At 36.1% G+C, this 21,874-nt stretch overlaps 1 protein-coding gene and 1 long non-coding RNA gene across 9 annotated transcripts in view; one reads left to right on the top strand and one right to left on the bottom strand.

The window, feature by feature from the left end:
* Window positions 1-17,920, top strand: part of map2k5 (mitogen-activated protein kinase kinase 5) — a 95,999-nt gene extending 78,079 nt beyond the window's left edge. For 7 of the 8 annotated variants that reach the window (XM_087258520.1, XM_087258523.1, XM_087258521.1 and 4 more), the window contains one exon: window positions 14,940-16,687. In XM_087258520.1, the coding sequence (XP_087114646.1) occupies window positions 14,940-15,050 (111 nt within the window). In that variant the 3' untranslated portion in view covers window positions 15,051-16,687. Of the gene's footprint in view, window positions 1-14,939 lie in introns of all 8 variants that reach the window. The other variant, NM_001114317.1, reaches the window with a different exon arrangement.
* Window positions 15,350-19,828, bottom strand: LOC147836030 (uncharacterized). Its single transcript, XR_015495852.1, has 2 exons — window positions 17,118-19,828; window positions 15,350-16,702 (listed from the first exon to the last, which is right to left on the bottom strand). It is a non-coding gene; the product is annotated as an uncharacterized LOC147836030 (long non-coding RNA).
* Window positions 19,829-21,874: the final 2,046 nt, after the last annotated feature.

Below are 21,874 nucleotides of genomic sequence, written 5' to 3'. Positions count from 1 at the left end.
TACTCCACTAAATCTGCTCCGTGCAGTAACTTTATTAGTGACTGTCAAGCTATTGATTTGAATTATGTAAGTATTGTGTGTAGCCTCTGACTCCTCTGTTGTGAATTCAGTCAAGGAAGGATAAAAAAAGAGCGGAAAAAAAAGCAGCTGCACACATTTGTTCTGAATTAATGCAAGGATGGTCTCTGTGTGTTTGTGAAGGGCACATGACTATTATTCGCTTTAGGCTTGAAAAAAAAGAAGAGTTTAAGCATTGTGATATTAGACTCTTTGAAATGTTTCCATTTCAACTTGTTGGAAAAAAAGTGTGTATATATTACAGTGTTCTTGGTAATCTAAGCAATTCTTTAAGGCTTCTCACATAATGTGGTATAATAGGGATAATACAATGTCATCAGAAACTGGAACTTTTTCCAAAGTGAACTTTGTTGAGGGAGTCAGTTGAAGGTTAATTAAAGGCTGAGACAAGCTTTTAATGTTAAGAATGGATACATTTCTGATGCAGTTTTTAAAGGAATATACAAACACACTTTATTTTTATATAAAAATGTTTGCAATTGATTTTTTTTCCCCTCTGAGACGTGTTAACTTCTCTGAAGGAATTTACACACATTACAATCAGTGTTGGCCCCGTTCAATTAAAAGAGTAATTTGTTACAGTTACTTTTTACAAATAGTAACTGAGTTAGTAATAACTAAGTATTTATTGCGTTACTTTAAAAATCTATTTGTCATCGGTGCAATAGCCTAGTGGTTAGCGCATCGACATATGGTGCAGTAGCATGTCAAGGCGTCCCGTATTTGAATCCCGGCTCGAGGACATTTCCCTACGCTACCCCCTCTCTCTCTTCAACTTTGCTTCCTGTCTAAATACTGTCCTATCTGATAAAGGCAAAAAAGGCCAAAAATAAATCTTTAAAAAAAATCAATTTGTCAAACTATAAACTATTAAATAATCTATAAAAATGACTATAAAATAAATATAAGACATTGTCCACTAATCTACACTATATTAATGTTATTGTTGGACAATTTGAGAGACAGCCATCATGTTTGAAGAATCTAACTAGGGAATCCTTGTAGCAAACTTATTTGTGTGTTGTTTCAAGTAAACAACTATTCATTGTGTTGTGTTTTTATTTTCTTTTGGTTTTGTTCATTTATTCTTCATTTAAATATTTTATTTAATCATATGACCATTAGTCGTTTATATAATCATCATTATATCATTTCATTGATCAGCAGTTAATGATTTAATTATTATTATTATTATTATTGATTATTTGTTATTTTGTTGTTTTTTAATCTTATATTCTTACAATTGTAATATAATTATGGCTTTATTATTATTTCCCTTTTTCCATATTGTTAGAATTTTATGATTGCGTATTCAAGAGAAACTTGTTTTTATAAGTAAGAGATAAGAGAATGACTCCATTTCAAGGTCTGTATTGTCTCTGGACAATGTTACGAAGCAGCAATTTTCCATTGCTGTTGCTTGTGGTATAATAACACTTGTTGGATTTATCCTGGAGCATTGAATCATACGCAACAAAGATTATTTAACAAACTCTGCCTTTCTTTATCATCATTACTTCATCTCCTGCTTCTGCTCCTCTCTGGTTTTCTCAGTCTACTCCTATATTGATAGGAGACTGTTAATTTAGTTGAATACTGGTTAACAGGTTTAGCTATTGGAAACTTTGCTGAATAGTTGTTTATAAACTTGGAGAAACAGGCTTTTTCTGACAAGATCTGGCATCCGGGGCTGGATCATCTGGCATGGAGATGGTGGCCTAACAAGTTCAACATATCATTATAAATATTAATTAAACGTTCTTGCCTTTCACCTCAATGAGGGATAAGTAGTATGTGTATTTGACACTGATTACAATATATGAATTGTCTAACTTTCTACACTAATGCAACTTATCTGTGCTTTATCCTCTCAACAGTGACATTTGGCTTGATGCGTCTGATAGTTCACCCTAATAACGAATTAAAATCATCATTTACTTATTCTACACCTGTTTTGAACCTATTTCAGTTGACTTTTTTTAATATCATGGTAACTGGTTGCCATTTACTTCCATGTTTTTTCTTACTATGAAGGAATGTCAATGGCTTTTTTTCGGGAGTCTCCTCTCCTGTATTTCAGACCCATCTCCTGCCACCCTTGCATTTTGTTTTTTCTCCTGGAAAACTCTTGTAATTTTACCCCACCCCCAGTCTTCAGCTTTTTGTTACAGTCTGTAACACCCCAGGGTCACCAACTTTGGTATGTATCCAATCGCAACGGCCGCCCGAAACCCAGTCCATAGTACAGTTACTGATACCACAGTACAGTTACTCACCGGTTCTCAACTGTGTTGCTCAGTCAAACACATACCACCAACTCCCCACCACCCCGGCCCCCCGATGTCCCGAATTTCTGAGACAAATGTTGGCATGCATGGTTACCAGTGTTCTTAAAAATATTACATTTTTGGTTCTGCAGAATGAAGAAACTTATACAGGTTTGAAACTATTTGAGAGTGAGTAAATGTTGAGTAAATGTATTTTTTTGAGTGAACAGGTGTGACTTATTATTTTTGGTACTTTAAAAGCTATAAGTACAGGATCACCTGAAAGATCTTAAGAACTCTGGGAAGTGCTGAAAGAAACTCGACATTGTTTCAGAACACATCAGGGCAGTCTCGCCAAAAGTGTTTGGAAAACCTCAGATTTCCTCGGTCAGGACTAATGTAATGTGAGCTTGTCTGAGCTGCTATCAGAGATGTATTCTCTCAGCACCATGGACAGCTCAGTCTACTGACATCTGCTCTGTGTGTGTCTGTGTGAATCATAAGTAGGGCCAGACGGAATCTGCGGACGTTTTTTGCTATTTCTGCTGAGAATTTTGTTAAAAATCTGCAGATTTCTGCGGATTTATTTTGGGAGTATCATAACTAAAACATTAATATATGAAATAAAAAAATAATATCTTTTTAACTTTTATTTAATGTTTACAATGCAAATTCAATTAGATTCACTTTATTTGGTAAACAAAGCAAGTCTCTCATGTAATAGATCTACTAAAAGACAGAAAATATTACTATACAAATTGCATTGTACATAAATCAGATGAACATTTTCATATTAGTCAACAATATAACTGTAATTAGTTTAAAAACTGAATTAAAATAGATTTACACACATTTACTAAAGTAAATAAACAGAATTAATAATGGGCTAAAAATCTGCAGATTCCGTGTGGGTCTGTCGCCATGTTAAATTTGTTCAGGTGCATTATAAACAAAAAGTCAGCACTTTCATTGATGCTTTAAACTGAACATATCCTTCTTAGAGGAAATGAGAAATTGTAGAGATGTTCTTGTATTTTATTTATTCATATCAGATGCCTTGAAGCAGCACATGCATATAATTAAACTCACACCATTGCGTTTATCCAACTCCACTGACTATAAAACACATTTTACTGGACTGTCCTGCTTTTAATGATTCCAGAAGACTTTTTTTTTTTATGAAATGAACTTTCTTAAGGACATTTTTAGCAAAGTGACACCAGAAAAAATTTTCAGAATTCTTATCATATATTAACACTATAAATCTTACTTAATGCATGTATTCATTTGTTTGTTGGATTTTAACTGTATATTTATTATCGAAATGTTCCTGCCATGAAAATAGCCTTGGTTGGTTTCATTCCATTGTGTTTATCACTTGACTGGTCTTATACAATACAATGCCTTTCCAGTTTGGAGTTCTTTTGTAAGTATAACAAAATAACAAAAACAATGCCATGTTTTGAGATATCTTTGCATTCATTTTAGACAACACGATACCAATGTTTTAACTTCAGATGGTATTAAAAAGCAGTATTTGCTGGAATTACGTTTGAAATTCTGAGCAACTGTCATTTTGTGAAGCAACATGCTTTAAAAGAAATTGTTTCAGCCCCAGACAATAGCACAAATAATAACATTTTACTCAAAGAGAGACTTCTCCAGTGGTCATTTTTTTCATAGCTGTATGTATCTTAGAAATGACATATTTAAACATAAATGACAGCAGAAAAATCATTTTACATTGTAATAATATTTTTGACTGTAATAATTCGACTATTTTTACGTTTTTCACTGCATTTGTAAAGCAAGTGGTTTGAGCTAGTCACAGTGCAGTGATTGACATCTCTCTCTCTCTCTCTCTCTCTCTGTTTCTTTCTCATTGTCACTCAGCCTTTTAGCACTTCTTGTCCCCTCCTGGCCTCCGCCATCCCCCTCTTTCCCTTTGGGCAATGCAGGGGCTCAGCTGCAGGAGACATGAGCCTGAGACAGGGACAAAAAGCTAAAAGAGTCCCACAAACTGACTGAATCTGTCCTGAATCCTCCCCCACAGTTCCTGATTGCGTGGGCTGATGAGCTGAGCAGCGATTGCTTGTGTTCATGTGTTTTAAGACCCATGGGAGCAGCCCTTAAAAAGACGGGCCGTCTCTCTGAATGCCAGCGGCCCGTACCGTAGGGAATGGGATGAGAACGGGCTCTGAAAGGCCTCTGACACTGCTCTGATGACTTGTTTACACATTAGCACGCGGAGGAGCTTCTTGAACTCCCGGGAGGGTAATCCTAGCTTTTAGCTCTTTGACACCACGTGCGTCTGCCGTCCCTCCCTCTCGCCCACCCGATGAAAATCAGGGTCTTTATAGAGGCCTTCGAGACTTGGTCAAATGTTACAGATCATATAATCAGAAGGAACCAGTCAGTTGCAATTTAGAGTTTAGTTTAGCTTGTACGGTTTTTGGAGATTGACAAAAGGTCATCTTATAAATGTTTGTCTGGAGAATTCTGCAGAATTAAACAGATTCTGTTATGATTCACCTTAATAATTCCACTTTGCTTTAAAGTAATACAGATACAATCTGTTCCGTTAAAATCTGTTCCTGTGAAATTGAATGATTTTTTTAGGTTACTATGTTACTCCTAAAAATATCTATAAACTAGTGTGCTCCAAAACAGTAAAAAAAAAAAAAAAAATTCAGAACATATAAACAACCAGAGCTTGCAGTTGGTCACTTCCGCCTAAATGGATCACCAACTTTTTGACATTACTTAATACACTACGGTTTCTCTTCTGACCAATCAAAAGATCTCTAGTATCTGACAGGTCCCGCCCTGTTTCTCATTCACTTTTAATTTGATGAAATTGAGATAATACAAAATCCTATTGGCTTTTTTTTTTATGGGAGGAGCTAATACATCATGTCTTCATGTTTCAGTTGAGATTGTCAAACATCAAATAAACAATGAATGCACATTTCAAAGTGCTTCAACTGATCTTTAGGGATATTTTACTACTCATACGTATTAAATATTTTCAAATGAAATACTTTCTGCATATGTTACAATAATTAGCCTGGGCTGTTGAGTTGTTTCAAACCAAAAATATGTAAAATATGTACTTTTAATGTTCAAATGAAAAATTTTAACCCAGCTATTGGATTTGGCAATTTTTGAGCCAAATTTGGAGCGAAACAACCCAGCATTATTTGTATGAATATGTTATGCAAATGTTTTATTCATATATTTCTATTTTACACTGTAAATGGGTTATTTGTCCTTGATCAAATTATGAAATATGCTAATTATTAAAAATATTACACATTTAAATATCTAAACTATTCTTGTGATGCAAAGCCGAATTTTTACCATAACCATTCCAGTATTAAGTTTTGCGTCATCTTACAGAAATAATTTTAATAGGATCTCCTTTTATTATCATCAATGCTGCAATAAATGTTCTTTAAAGTACACATGAAATCAAAACTAACCGTGTTGATTTTCTTAGCTCACATTGCCAGTTTTGTGGTGAACAATTCATTTGCGCTTGTCATTAAGAAAAAAAAATGTTTGCCTTTTTAGTATAAAATTAAACCCTGAAAATGTACTTCCTGTTTGTTTTTAGTTAAATTCTCAGATTGCGTCTGTCTGAGGTTTTGGTATCAGTTTTGAGAGTGCTATGACAACAAACAGAAATGGTGAGGTGGAGATGTCTGTTAGGTTGTAATAACTCTCCAGAAACCCTTTTTCTGTTTCAGAATTTAATGCCTACTTTAGTAAATCCAATCAGCATGCAGTGGAAAAAAAGCAAGCCACACCCACCGTTTTCTCATTTAATATTCTGTTTCTCTAGGAACAGCGTCACAATACTTCATTTATGGTTCCATAAAGAACCTTTAACATTCAAACTGTTGAATTTTTAAATCCATAAAAGTTTTTTATAGTAGACAAAGGCACTTCAGAATGTTCTTCACTGTAAGACAAAAAAGCCTTTTAAAAGAAGCAGTCATCTGATTGAGAGATGTATTGGTGATATTCTAGGGTGTTAACTCATCTGATGTGTTTCAGAAACATGAACTGTCCTGATGTAGAGTCAGCTTAACTTGCCTGCAGCTGTTTAATCCAGATAGATGGTCTGTCCCTTGGTGACTGTTGAATTAAAAGATCAGCGTTTGTGAAATCTTAACATTGTCCAAGTGCTCATACACACCGTCCCGTATCCACTGGGAGAAGGTCGTTAGTATGCAAATCTGAAAAGACCTAGTTATTACTCCGACTTCTTCACCTTCCTTACTCTGTCTCTTTCTCTCGCGCTCCCATGTTTTCAATATCTGCCTCTCTTTCCCCCTCTCCCTCTCACACACACACACAATGACATGCATTACGCAGAGCTGTCGCTGTTCACCAACACTTTCTAATGAGGTGATGACCAACCACTTGTTATAATTGCTTTGGACTCCTTTTAATTTTCAAGCTTATTAATCATACGTAGAGTTATTTAAAATTGCATAAATTAATCTTAGATTAAAAAGCCTTTAACAGACTCAAAACAATTAAAGGGAGAGGTGAGATTTCCCCTGGGTTTGGCACTTTTACTTTAATAGAGAATTCAGGTGATTATCACACTTTGATATGGGGCTGTGATTAATGTAGCCACACTTTTAAATGAGATTTTTTCCCCTTTATTTATTTTTTTGTGTTGCACGTGTTGGAGAGGTAAAGCAGGGAGATGATAATGACCTAACTAACAGAGGATTTATTCTGCCTCTACACTCTGCAAGTGTGCTAAGCTAGCAGCAGGTGTGTTAATTAACGAAGGTCTCGTTTCTGACACACACACACACACACAGAACAGAGGGACACACAGGTGGTGCAGTTTTGTGATCCGTCTCAGCATAGCCAAACAAGCAGGTGACCATTGAAGCTCTGATTTATTTTGAGGTCATCAAAAACGCACCCGTGTGTGTGTGTGTTTGTGTGTGTGTGTGTGTGTGTGTGTGGGTGTGGGTGTGGGTATGGGTGTGTGTTGGTGTTAGTGTGTGTGTGTTAGTGTGGGTGTGTGTGTGTGTGTGTGTTTGCATTAATTAGCAGATCTGCACAAACTGTCAGCTTGTGTTGTGTTGGATACTTGTTCATAAAGGTAGGCTCTGATAGGGTATTTGCAGAAGGATTTTTAATTTGTCAGTAACCTGGGTCAAACACTTCTGGTAAACTGTATGCCGTTACAAAATCAGTGCATTTAAGGTCTGTTTTCTTAATTAATCAACAATCTTCTTTACTGCCTTAATGAGATACGCTATAAAGTGGGCCTCAGGATGTACAAGATGCACTGCATAAAATAATTATTTCTGCACCGTGTCTTTAAAATATGAACATTTATTTTACTCCAGTATTTCCAATGGTGTTTCTGCACTCACCTGCTAATCCTGATGGGTGCGGGCATGTAAATGGCTTTTTATCTTGGTTTGCGCTTCAACAACTTAATGAATGCTTAAGTTAATTCCATTACAGCAACATTGCTGTAAAAGGAACTGTATAAAATTGAAAAAGTCCCATTAACTGTTCACCGGAAGTTTATTGGTATGGGAAGAAACACTAGCTCTGCATGTACCTATTTGATTCTTCAACTTCAGCTGCTTTTATTTTACCAGTTTAATAATTAGTGTTTTTAATTATGAAGATTTCATTTCTGTAATTTTTACTGTTTAAATATGTGGATGTCTGTATGGTTTTGATTTGAGTTTTAAAAGTGTTTATTTTTGCTTAAACCTTTTTATTTATTTTTCAACATTTTCAAGTATCAAGTTTTATAAGTTTAGTTTTACAGTACAACAACCTTGGCCTTTGCAATATGAAAACAAACAAAAATATGAATTATTACATTATAAGTAATCCTAAAATATTTGATTCACAAGAGAAATTAGTTTAATGTGCCATTTGCTGTAATCAATCTGTCAAGTTACCCAAAACTTGCCAAACAAATTCAAGTTATTTCATTTAGGACACATAGATGCTGGCTTTGAAAAATAACCACGAAATTTGAGTCATAATCAATGTTGGGGGTATCACATTATAAGTAACGCATGTTACATAATAACATTACTTTTCTAATGTAACACGTTACTTTTAAAAATAAGTCATAATAATTGGGTTACTTTTTTAAAAATGTAACGTGAGTGTATATATATACTTTTCCTTACAAAGTATAATGCGGAATAAAAATGACCTTAGTCAGGTTGAATCACACACTCAATGAGAGAACGTGCTGCGAGGGAACAGTCGACTCACACTCATCATCATCAGGTTTCCATTTTCACAATGTTTGAGTCAGTGTACTGTTCTAGTAACTGAATAACTCGGGATATTGGTTAATTTCGAGTCAGAGGGAGTATCCGGTATGTTAGTACTGAAGACGCAAACCGTTTCACAACAACTCCTGTCAATTTAATGAACTGGTTTGACCAGTTTACTAAGAAGATCGCGAATTGCCCGTCATCACTTAAGACAGTCAGAAACAGAAACAATGGCAGGCTGGAGATACTTTTGCAATGGATTCTTGTTATATTTAATTCATCGAAAATAAGTGGATTGTCCTTAAGTGTAAATTATGTGTAAGTAAAACTCTTGTCAACTGCAAGAAACACGACATAGAAAAAACAAAACAAAACTGGATGCAAAGCACCACACTCGCACCCCACCTCCAGCTAAACAACATATAATTGACATCAGTTCACATTCTCCAGGTAAAACTAAATTCGACTTAAAAAAAAAATGGTTATTGCTTTTATTGTTTAGGAGATGCAGTCACTGTCTACTGCAGAAGCGACTACATTTTGTAATATAGTAAGATTTTTTTTCTTTTGTTGGAAAACGTTTTACACATTTGTTGAGGCCAAATTTTTATCGTCTTACTGTTCATTTTGATATTTAACATTTTAAAATCTGCTTTTGCCTTAACATAAATTATTTCATATTAGTACTCTTTACTGCTATCACTTTATTACAATCTTTATCTCAATCGACAGTGAATTTACTTAACTAATTACACGAAACATTCAAAAGTAGCAAACACCTTACTTTACATGCTGTCATTAATCTTTATATACAGCATGTATGGCTCTGGGTTCAGAAAGTTCTCAAAATATAATATTATCCTACATTTTATTAAAGGAAAATGAAGGTGTAGGTTATATAAGTGGCTGTAAATGCAGAGCTTTTCCATAAAAAAGGTGAAAAAACACCTGCAAGTTCTGAAAGAGATCAAACCTCAGCCAGGTAAGGAAAAGTAACTCAAAAATAAAATAACACATTCCATAAAAAGTAACTAAGGCCCCGTTTACACTGCCAGTTAAATGTGACCCAATTTCGATTTTTTGCTCATTTGCGACACAGATCGAATCTGTTCTATGACCTTGTAAACACGGAAAAAAAAAAAAAACGCATGCATTCGGATATTTAGAGATCGGTTTCAGGCCTCCTTCATGTGTGGAAATGAATCAGATTTAGATCGGATATGTGACAATGCGACTGTCATGTAAACAGGCAGATCAGATTTATTGAGGCATTCCCTTCTGTACATCATTAAACTTGCGACAATGTGGTGCTTCTCCGTGGTTTAATGACAGGAAGAAGAGATGCCGACGCGGTACACAACATCAGACGAAAGACAGAGGAGGAAAGTGGTCAGTCTCCACAATTTGCTCCCACCAGACCTGAGCTCTCTCTCGTACACAAAAATTCCTCTGAATGGTGGAGGACATCATAAAGCATATAAACCATAAGCGCAAGCTGCGATGACGGCCCTTTCCCACCTCCGCCTCAAAATCATTTTAAAGTTGGGCGAACTTCGTGTTGTAACTTTTGCTTTTTGTCGCTATTAATACACGCACTGCGGGCTACACATAGAATAACTTTATTCTCTCCAACACCATCGTGCACACAGGCAAAGGCTACATCTTCAACTACAGTACACACACACATCAGGGCCATACCATTACATAAACTGTGTGGGGGTAAATCTGGACTAAACTATTGACTGCTTATACTACACTTAGCATATTTTGCAGAGCTAAAAAAAGACAATTTCTTCCATCGTGGCTAGTGTGGCACAGATGCTAGAACCCGCCTTTATGCATGCGCGACATCGTAAATTGTATGGCAAGTGTAAATGCATGAATTGGATATGGGTCACAATTACAACGTGTAATTAGACAGGCAAACAAATCAGATATAGGCAGCAAATCGGAATTGGGCATTAAGACCTGATAGTGTAAACGGGGCCTAAGTAATGCAACTAGTTACTTTTTTGGGGCGTAACTCAGTATGCATTACTTTCAAAAGTAACTTTCCCCAACACTAGCATAATTGTCCAACATTGATTGCCGTTAAACTATTTAAATCATTTATTTATTAAAAGTATTAAAAGTTGAAAAAGTGTGTTTTAAGACACTTACCTTGGTCCAGAAGTGGCCAGCGTTGTAGAACTCCCCCATGATATCTGTCCACTCTCCCTGTCCTGCTCTTTGTGGTCAGAAGGCTGCTGGGTCTGCTGTCAGAGCTGGTCTCTGCTTGTGGAGTGGGCAGCGAGCGTTGGGCTGGCCAGGATGTGTGTGTGATTGATGAGATGGGTGGCTGGTAGAGTGGCCCTCAGGACTGCCCTCTGCAGCTCTCCAGCACTGAGAGTGATTAACCTCACTGTGGCACAGGCAGAGCTCACCATTAAGAGGACAGAACGATTGATGGCACAGCGCTGTCCTCGCTCACAACCAAAGGATGAGGGAGGATGATGTGCTGGAAGGGTATGAGAAGATCAAAGATGTTCATTCTGTATCAGATGAGCATTGGGTTAAAGTCATGGAAATTGTAATGATCTTTTCTGTAGTCTATTTTCTGACATATACAGTATGTATAGATAAAATGGGTAATGAATTGACACTATCAAATCTATGCTTAAACATAACCTCTACTCAAGTGGTTAACTTGTACAACTTAGAACTTTCTTAGGCAATTTAACTGTACACAGTGTTGGGCAAAGTTACTTTTGAAAGTAATGCATAACAATATTGAGTTACTCTCCAAAAAAGTAACTAGTTGCATTACTTAGTTACTTTAATGGTAATGCATTACGTTATTTTTGTGTTACTTTCACTTACTTTGGTGGAGCTTGATCTCTTCAAGAACTTTTTCTTCTTTTTTTTAAATTAGGAAGCTCTGCAATTAACAATGCACTCTATGACCTACACCTTCATTTACCTTAAAAAATAGTAACTTAGTTACACTTGAACGTTGTGGTGTTGTACTACTGCAGTGATTTCATGCTAGTAACAGGTTGCAAGCTCTGGTGCAATTGGTCTAGTAGTGTTCTTTATTTGAGTAGAGTCACGGTCACACTGCACTTTTCGCCCCATAGACTTCCATTCATCATTCATATGCTTACTATTGCGACAAACTGCAACACAAGCTTGTGCGACAGGTTTCACAGTTTATTGCGTTGCAAAGTTCAAGCTTGGTGAACTCTGACCTTCCAAAACGCATCAGGTGACTGTGTGAGACCAATCGAAGATTAAAACATGACCTCTCTGTACAGAAACGTAAAATGTAGACCAATCGCTCAGTTTTTTTTTCTTTTTAATGTTTAATCATCTTGTTTAATCCTGAAGCTTTTAGCTGAGGACGCAAATTGAGAACCACTGATGTGCATTAACAAGTGAACTACTGAAAATATGGGCCTTGGTCCACTTTATGATGCCAAAAATGCAATCATTAATAGCACTGAATGCTCAAGCATATGAGTTATTTCTTATTGTAATCACTGCGCTGCCCATTACAGTTCACTTCATGAGTCTGGAATGTGTCGTCTTGTGCAAAACATCAGTTGTGTGCAATGTGGAATTCCTGGCATTTTTTTCCCCTCATTCATCTCATTTACTCAGAATGCATCTTTGTGTCTAAATATGTGAGAGGCAGCTCAGAGGTATGCACAAGGGTATCCAGACACAGCCACTTTACCGGTAAACTGAAACTTGCAAAGCTTGCACCGCTTCTGAGTTATTCTACTGCTTTGGAAGTGACACTGATATGTGGCGCTATGTGTAGAAATTGTTCTTTTTACTTGACACAGCATCTTAAAAAATGCTGCCCTCATGTGCTCCGCACTTCAAAAGAGCCCTAATGATATGCAAGCATAATGATCATGCATGTATGTCTGTCAATCATATGTTGAAATTGAAAACCAATGGAAAAATGCATTCTGTGTAAGTGCGCCCTTGCACATTTGTAAAAACGAAAACCAAAAAAGATCTATGCTTATAGAAAAATACCAATATGCAGTTATGAGTGTGGCCCTACATGCAGCATTTTTTTAATATTTTAGGTCAATTTTGCCTAAAATCTAAATCATAAAACCCATTTTAGTCTAAATAGTCTTTAGTTTACTTTCTTGTTTGTGGGTCTATAAAAATGACAATGTGAACAGTAACCCAGTTTTTACTCTCCAACAGCTTTGTGGAAATTGCTGACAAACGCACAAAATTAGAGGCAAATCTGTGCTTCGTCACGCAAATTTTCAAAGTGCTGATGCATGTGGGATATTTGACAGACTGTCTGCAATTCAGATTCTTGTAGTGCGAAATGTGTTTTGGCGGGTAAAGGAAAAGAGTTGAGGTGAGGAGGAGTCATAAACCTACAGCCAATGAGAAAGCAAGATACAGGGCCAGAACATCAGCAAGCCTTTTTTTTTCATTTTTGTATTTTTCATTGTAACTCCACCTGTAAATTAATAGTTTTACACAATGTGTTACACAATTATGTTCTTGTAAGGTTTTGTATCACTTCTCAAGTGTTATGAAACACACTCTATGGTCACTTTATTTGGTACACCTGTCCAACTGCTCATTAACGCAAATTTCTAATCAGCCAATCACATGGCTGCAACTCAATGCATTTAGGCATGTAGACATGGTCAAGACGATCTGCTGCAGAGTATTTCAGAAGCTGTAGATGTATGGGGATTTTCACGTCAACCAGGGTTTACAGAGAAGTGTCTGATAAAGAGAAAATATCCAGTGAGCAGCAATTAAATGGGCGCCTTGTTGATGCCAGATGTCAGAGGGGAATGGTCAGACTGGTTCGAGCTGATCGAAAAGCAACAGTAACTCAAATAACCACTAGTTACAACTGAGGTATGACAGAAGAGCATCTCTGAACACACAACACGTCCAACCTTGAGGCTGATGGGCTACAGCAGCAGAATACAACACCGGGTGCCACTCCTGTCAGCTAAGAAGAGGAAACTGAGTCTACAATTCACACAGGGTCACCAAATTGGACAATAGAAGTTTAGAAAAACATTGCCTGATCTGATGAGTCTCGATTTCGGCTGCAACATTTGGATGGTAGGGTCAGAATTTGGCTTCAACATGAAAGCATGGATCCATTCTGCCTAGTATCAACGGTTCAGGATGATGGTGGTGGTGTAATGGTGTGAGGGATATTTTCTTGGCACACTTTGGACTCATTAGTACCAACTGAGTATCGTGTCAACGCCACAGCCTGTCTAAGTATTGTTGCTGACCATGTCTTTCCCTTTATGACCACAGTGTACCCATCTTCTAATGGCTACTTCCAGCAGAATAAGGCGTCATAAAGCGTGAATCATCTCAGACTGGTTTCTTGAACATGACAATAAGTTCACTGTACTTAAATGGCCTCCACAGTCACCAGATCACAATGCAATAGAGCACCATTGGGATGTGGTGGAACGGGAGATTTACATCATGGATGTGCAGCCGACAAATCTGCAGCAACTGCGTGATGCTATCGTGTCAATATGGACCAAAATCGCTAAAAAATATTTCCTGTATCTTGCTGAATCTATGCCATGAAGGATTAAGGCAGTTGAAGGCAAAAAAGGGTCCAACCCGGTACGAGTTAGGTGTACCTAATAAATTGGCCTCGAGTGTAGTTTGTTAATTGACTTTGTCACCAATTTGTAAAGTTGTGTGCATATAACAGCAATTAAATATTAACAAAGACATTTGTATAGTGTGAAAGATCAGTGATCCGATTACTTCAAAAATTGTGCAGTGTATTTATTCCCAGTGTAACAAAACTAGGACTAAATTATATATATATTTTTCTGTCATCCAGACCAAAAAAACGGAAATAAACTACAAGCAACAAGTCACTTTAAGAAAGAGTTTTTCCAATATAATCTTAGAACAGTATCACTGAAGTCCCTCACTTAAAAACTAAACACAATCGGCTGTTGCTGTAAACACAATATATTTACTGTTCTTGGTGTGAACGAGTCTTAATTCCTGGTTAGTACTTAAGAGGCTTTGTAGCTAAGAAATTGGGGCTGATGTGCTCATTTCAACTGCTCAATCTGTCGCTGTTCATCTGTTCTTCTCATTTTTATGGGAGCGCCCAGAAAGAATTATATTTCAGAATTTGCTGTATTATCCTTGCTGTATTTACTGCAATCCATTTGTGTCGGGCGAACATAATTGTTGTTCAGTCTCCATTACTAATTTATATAGCTCTTATGTATCAGTGAAGCGTCATATTGAAAATTAAAACTGTTTGTTTTTCTCTTTTCTTCAGGACCACCCATTTATTGTGCAATATAATGATGGCAACACTGAGGTGGTGTCCATGTGGGTGTGCCGCAGCCTAGAGGACCGCAAAGCCCAGCAGCCACAGAGACTCATGTGAACAAAACTGACACTGCAGGGAGTTATGGGAGATGGTGTCCACATTCCCTCACTTTACTCTTCCACTGAGAAACAGCAGCTCACATATAGAGCACCTCCTCCTCCCATGCTTGAATTTAATGGTGCACGGTGAGATTATGCTAGCAACCTGCAAATGAGGATTTTAACCGTGTATATTGGTTTCCACTGATGCAAATCTTCAGCTTTGTTCTTCTGCAGCCTCTTTTTTTTAAGTAAATGTTTCCCCAGAAGATCATCACAGGGGGGATGTTGCTTGCTCAACTCAGCTTTCGTTGAAAATACCATCGCTTTCTGTACTTAAAGCAACAATCTGGTTTTGCCAAAACATTGTGGGCACGTCATAAATCATCTCGAGTTCAGTGAAACATTACGGTTTTCAAATATATGGGGTTGTGTGGAGCATTGCCTCCTGCTGCAGTGCAAGTCATGCTGCTGTTGTTTTAAAAGCCACTTTTTTGTCGAGTTTCACAAATGGCCTGCCAGTTGTGGCAATACCCAATTGAAGTTAGAAAAATGTGATGCCTTGTTATGGTGGAAGGTGGTGGACGGCAGCTTGTGCACATAAGCTTGAATTTTCTTCTTGCCCTTGTCCTACATAAGGCCAGTTTTGAACTTTATTCAAGTACATATAAACTTAACATTACTTTAAGGTTTGATACGTTTTTAGATCTATGTACACTACCATTTAAAAGTTTTAGGATTTTTTAAAGACATTCTTTTTCTTAGCAAGGATGCACTGAAGTGCTCTTATTATTATGCTATTTTAAACGTCTCCATTTTTTGGAGTTCTCCAATAATAGGTTTACACAAATCCAAGGTCAAAAAACGTTACGTTTCTTTTAATGTACATTTCACGTCACATAAAATTGTAAAAAGCATATCAAACAATTCCCAGTCTGTTGAGATTGGTCTATTACTTGCAGTAACAATAACAATGGTGCTGCTGATTTCACCATATTAAACCTTAATAGGCCACTCATTGAACTCATCAGTGGTTACTTTGGGTTACTACAATACTATTGAAGTATTTTACTTTTATGACCTTAATGAAATTATTTTAATGTAATCAATGTAAATGAAGTTACCGTATATGATAAGGGGGTAAATCGAAGTCCAATGATGAAACATTTGAAAGCTAGGTGATCAACCCGAAGCTCTTGCATGACTCAAGCAGGACATTTCAGAGAATATGAATTAATCACACACATTCCTATTGAGTTCATGACCAATCAGAGGCTTAAAGATCAGTACACACTGGAGGTTGCGCACTCTTTTGAAGATTTTTTCATTAACTAAAGTGAATATATGATTGATTGTACTTAACAGATTCGATAAGCAGCTTCAGTCATTCTAACAAGAGTTTTTGTGAGGATGCATCAACAAAAAAACAGTCTTTTTTGACATGTTGTTGACGAAAAACTACAGAATGTCAGGGTGGGTCATAGTAAATGTATTCACGGGCAGCTGATTTGCATTATGGAAATCTGCTTTGTATCTACATAAATCAGTAACAAATGTGAAATTGGAATTGCTGAGGGATCATTTTGTTTTTAACAATCTGCTCTTTCTTTTTGGTTGATCAAAAATTCAGTTTTGTTTATCCATTCATTCATTTTCTTTTCGGCTTAGTTTCTTTATTCATCAGGGGTCAGCACAGCAGAATGAACCGCCAACTTATCCAGCAAATGTTTTACGCAGCGGATGCCCTTCCAGCTGCAACCCAGTACTGGAAAACATACATACATTCACATTCACACACACACTCATACACTTCGGCCAATTAAGTTTATTCATTTCACCTATGGTGCATGTCTTTGGACTGTGAGGGAAACCGGAGCACCCGGAGGAAACCCAGGCCAACACTGGGAGAACATGTAACCTCCATACAGAAACTCCAACTGACCCAGTTGGGACTCAAACCAGCGACCTTCTTGCTGTGAGGTAACAGTGCTAACCACTGAGCCACTGTGTCACCCAATTTTGTTATTAAAGGAACAAAAAAATTATATTAAAATATTACTTTAGAAGACTGTTATATTAAATTAACACTTTGCCATTGTGTTGCTAAGAAGTTGCTTTTTAAAACCAGTAACAATAAATCCCACCAAGCTCAAACTTTTAATTGGTAGTGTACATTTCAATGTTATACTGCAAATCAGGTGAGTCTCATAAGCTATTTAGAAAAGAAAATTGTAGAAATTAACTTAAGATGAGAATACAGATGAGAATGTAAATTAAATCACATTAACCCAGACAATATCAAAATATCCCTCCCATACAGACAGATTAACACAGCAGGATTCACAGTGCTGGTGAAGAATGCCAGGAGTGACTCATAAAATCCCCTAACACTCCTTTAAGCCAGGATTTTCTGGTAAAATGGTAAGCAGGCCCCCAAACAATACAAATGTATACATCTAAATGAACTGTATTCTTTTTCCTGAGGATTTGATTAAAATGAACCAAAAGTTGATTATCAGCCCCACCGTTCATCACATCTGCCTTCTTTTCTGACATTTCAGGAACAATTTTGATGTTTTATCAGTGTTACTTGAGCGATCGTTTTAAATGCAAGTGGCAGTAATTATTATTATTTAGATATTATCTGTGGTCACAACTGCCAGTCACCATTTTATAAAATGGTAAATTGTCAAACACCAAAGCCAATTACACAGTACTTTTTTTACTGTACTATTATTTATAACATTTGTTAATGTTCAGCTATGTCAAATTAATTTCTCAGATTATAATGAACTTTGGCCAAAGCCAAGCCTGACTAGCGACCATATAATGCAATTGAGGTGAGGTTTGCACATAAAGCTGATTTTCTTAATAAAATATTGCAGATTTCATTGTGTTCATGCCTTCTGCACTTCATGCTTCTTGTTTTTCAGGATAATTCAAATACATTTTTATGACTGATATGTGAAGATCTACCATATCTATTGTCTGCTTTCATATAGCACAACTCTCCGGACCATATGAGGTATCATTCACATGAAAAAAAGAGCTATTTTCCCACAGTGACACTGTTTATGTAAGAGTAGTTACATTAACATACTCTAAAGGTTTTAGGTTATTTAAAAGATAAATAATTGAGTATATAGGATTCTAACCTTAGAAGACACTATTTATTTAAACAGACTAGATTAGGTTTAGGTTTATCCCTCAGATGATTAGCATTACATAGCTTACATGTTGTGTGTTTGAAAGGACCGTATTTGATTACACATAATTCATTAGTGGTCACGGGATGCTGTTTTGGTCCAGTGTTTTCCGAGTGTTTGGGTCCATACAGGACGACTACAATGAGGAGGACAGGAATTTGATATGGGGGTCGGAGTCACTCTCCTCTCCACATGAGTGCATATTGAACCGGATCACTGTTAGTGTTGATTTACAAAGTCCATCCTTAATGTTTACAATTCACAGTGCATCGGATGTGACATTATGGTGATCAATACCATCAAAAAAAGCACAATTAATATCTAAATGGAATGATATTTCTTGTGTGTCACTTGTGTTGCATACAGTTGAAGTCAGAATTATATATATTTCCCAACTGATGTTTAGCAGATCAAGAAATGTTTTATATTCTGATATTTTTTCTTCTGGAGAAAGTCTTTTTTGTTTTATTTTGGCTAGAATAAAAGGAGTTTGTAATTTAAAAAAAAATAATTTAAGGTCAAAATTATAGCCCCTTTAAGGTATTTTTTTTTAAAAGAACAGATCATTGTTATACAATTACTTGCCTAATTACCCTAACCTGACTGAAAGGTTAAGGTAGGTTAAGCCTTTAAATGTCACTATAAGCTGTATAGAAGTGTGTTGAAAAATATCTAGTCAAATATTATTCACTGTTCAGGTAATTGTTAACATTCCACTGTCATGGAAAAGATTAAATAAAACAAGTTTTGAAATGAATTATTACAAATGTGTTGCAAAAATCTTCTCTTTTAAACAGAAATTGAAGAAAAAAATAAACAGGGGGCTTATAATTCATGGGGGCTACTAATTTTCAACTTCAACTGTATATATCACGTATACAATAGTGACCTAGAGTGATGTCCAGAGGGGACATTTGCACAACTTTTTGCTTTTTATTGCACTACAATTTGAATCAAAATGTTAAAATATGAGGAACAACTACAACACCGAGAACAGCGCAAACAAAAGTTTTACATGCATGATAACTGTGTGATATGCTTAAAATTGTGTAAAATTGATTTAGATAATGCTTACACAGGACTAATAATGTGAGAGTATTTGAAAGAAAGAAGAAAAGAAGTAAATAACCTATATTCATGTATAAAGTATATCTGTTTTCCATGACTTTTCCAAAATTGTTAGTTTTTCTGTTTTTCCAAAACTTTTCCAGGCCTGGAAAATGGTATAACAAAATTCCATGACTTTTCCAGGTTTTTCATGACCGTATGAACCATTATTGTTGTACGTGAATAGAGGACAAATCAATACATTGTCCTTGGCTAGACATCACTTTTGGCCTTTCTTCTGGGCAAGTGGCTGAAAGGGTTTATTTTAGCTTGACATCTACTGAATACCGATTCTGATGCTTCAAAGTTTTTATAACTTTAACATTGCATACAGCAAATTTTCCCTCCAAGTGCTTAAGTGGAGATCTTTCTTTTCCTAAGAGAATAAATGAAAGATTTTGCATATAATCCCTCAAACACATCTAACTATTTAGTGTGGACACATCATGGTCAGAAGCAGTTTCACAAAAAAATAATAGATAGGACAAAAAAAAATTGATAGGAAAAATTACTAACAAAGCAATTCAGAAACATTGCAACTGAGGAACATATACATATTTGATGCATAAGAAGTTAAAATGGATCTTCCTCTGCTTGTAAAGCCGTAAACGAACACCTGCTATTGGTTCATGTGATTAGCGAGTGTCGATCGTGTCATAAAATGTGATTATCGGCCGATATCGATCTCTTGCCGATTGATCGGAGCATTCCTAATATTAACTAGATTCTTAAAGTTTGAGAACAAACTTTGAGGCTGGCTTGTGAAAGCCTGACGGTAATAGTTTATTTAGTTTAAACAGTTTTAAAAAGTATGAAAAGATAGATAGATAGATAGATAGATAGATAGATAGATAGATAGATAGATTAGCATGTTATTACCATGATTTTAACGTGAAATAGCATGTTGTTAGCATGATTTTAGCATGAATTAGCATGTTACTAGCATGATTTTAGCAATAATTAGCATGTTGTTAGCATGATTTTAACATGAATTAGGATGTTGTTAGCACGATTCTAGCATGAATTAGCATGTTACTAGCATGATTCTAGCATGAATTAGCATGTTACTAGCATGATTTTAGCATGAATTAGCACAATTCTAGCATGAATTAGCATGTTGTTAGCATGATTCTAGCATGAATTAGCATGTTGTTAGCATGATTCTAGCATGATTTAGCATGTTACTAGCAAGATTCCAGCATGAATTAGCATGCTACTAGCATGATTCTAGCATAAATTAGCATGTTGTTAGCATGCTTCTAGCATGAATTAGCATGTTACTAGCATGATTCTAGCATGAATTAGCATGTTGTTAGCATGATTCTAACATGAATTAGCATGTTACTAGCATGATTCTAGCATGAATTAGCATGTTGTTAGCATGATTCTAGCATGAATTAGCATTTCACTAGCATGATTCTAGCATGAATTAGCATGTTGTTAGCATGATTCTAGCATGAATTAGCATGTTGTTAGCATGATTCTAGCATGAATTAGCATGTTACTAGCATAATTCTAGCATGAATTAGCATGTTGTTAGCATGATTATAGCATGAATTAGCATGTTACTAGCATGATTCTAGCATGAATTAGCATGTTGTTAGCTAATTCTAGCATGAATTAGCATGATTCTAGCATGAATTAGGATGTTGTTAGCACGATGCTAGCATGAATTAGCATGATACTAGCATGATTCTAGCATGAATTAGCATGTTACTAGCATGAATCTAGCATGAATTAGCATGTTGTTAGCATGATTCTAGCATGGATTAGCATGTTACTAACATGATTTTAGCATAAATTAGCATGATTCTAGCATAAATTAGCATGTTGTTAGCATGATTCCAGCATGAATTAGCAAGTGACTAGCATGATTTAGCATGAATTAGCATGTGACTAGCATGATTCTAGCATGAATTAGCATGTAACTAGCATGATTCTAGCATGAATTAGCATGTTGTTAGCATGATGAATAGATAGATAGATAGATAGATAGATAGATAGATAGATAGATAGATAGATAGATAGATAGATAGGTAGGTAGGTAGGTAGGTAGATAGATAGATAGATAGATAGATAGATAGATAGATAGATAGATAGATAGATAGATAGATAGATAGAGACAGACAGACAGACAGACAGACAGACAGACAGACAGACAGACAGACAGACAGACAGACAGACAGACAGATAGATAGATAGATAGGTAGAGGTAGATAGATAAAGGTAGATAGGTAGAGGTAGATAGATAAAGGTAGATAGATAGATAAATAGATAGATAGATAGATAGATAGATAGATAGATAGATAGATAGATAGATAGATAGATAGATAGATAGATAGATAGATAGATAGATGGTGTAAGAGCATGAGTCAAACAAGCCAACCCCCGCCTCTCTACGATGTTCTGATGCTGAGATATAGCTGGTGCCATATCGTTGCTAGGTTAGTCTGTTTTGTTGCTATGGAGTTGATTGACAGCTTAGACTGATGATGTATCAAAGCTTCTTGCCAGTATGAACAGTTAAACA

Source organism: Danio rerio, chromosome 7, assembly GCF_052040795.2.
Source record: "Danio rerio strain M-AB ecotype USA chromosome 7, GRCz13ab, whole genome shotgun sequence".
Lineage (NCBI taxonomy): Eukaryota > Metazoa > Chordata > Actinopteri > Cypriniformes > Danionidae > Danio > Danio rerio.
This window is presented reverse-complemented; position numbering and strand designations above follow the sequence as displayed.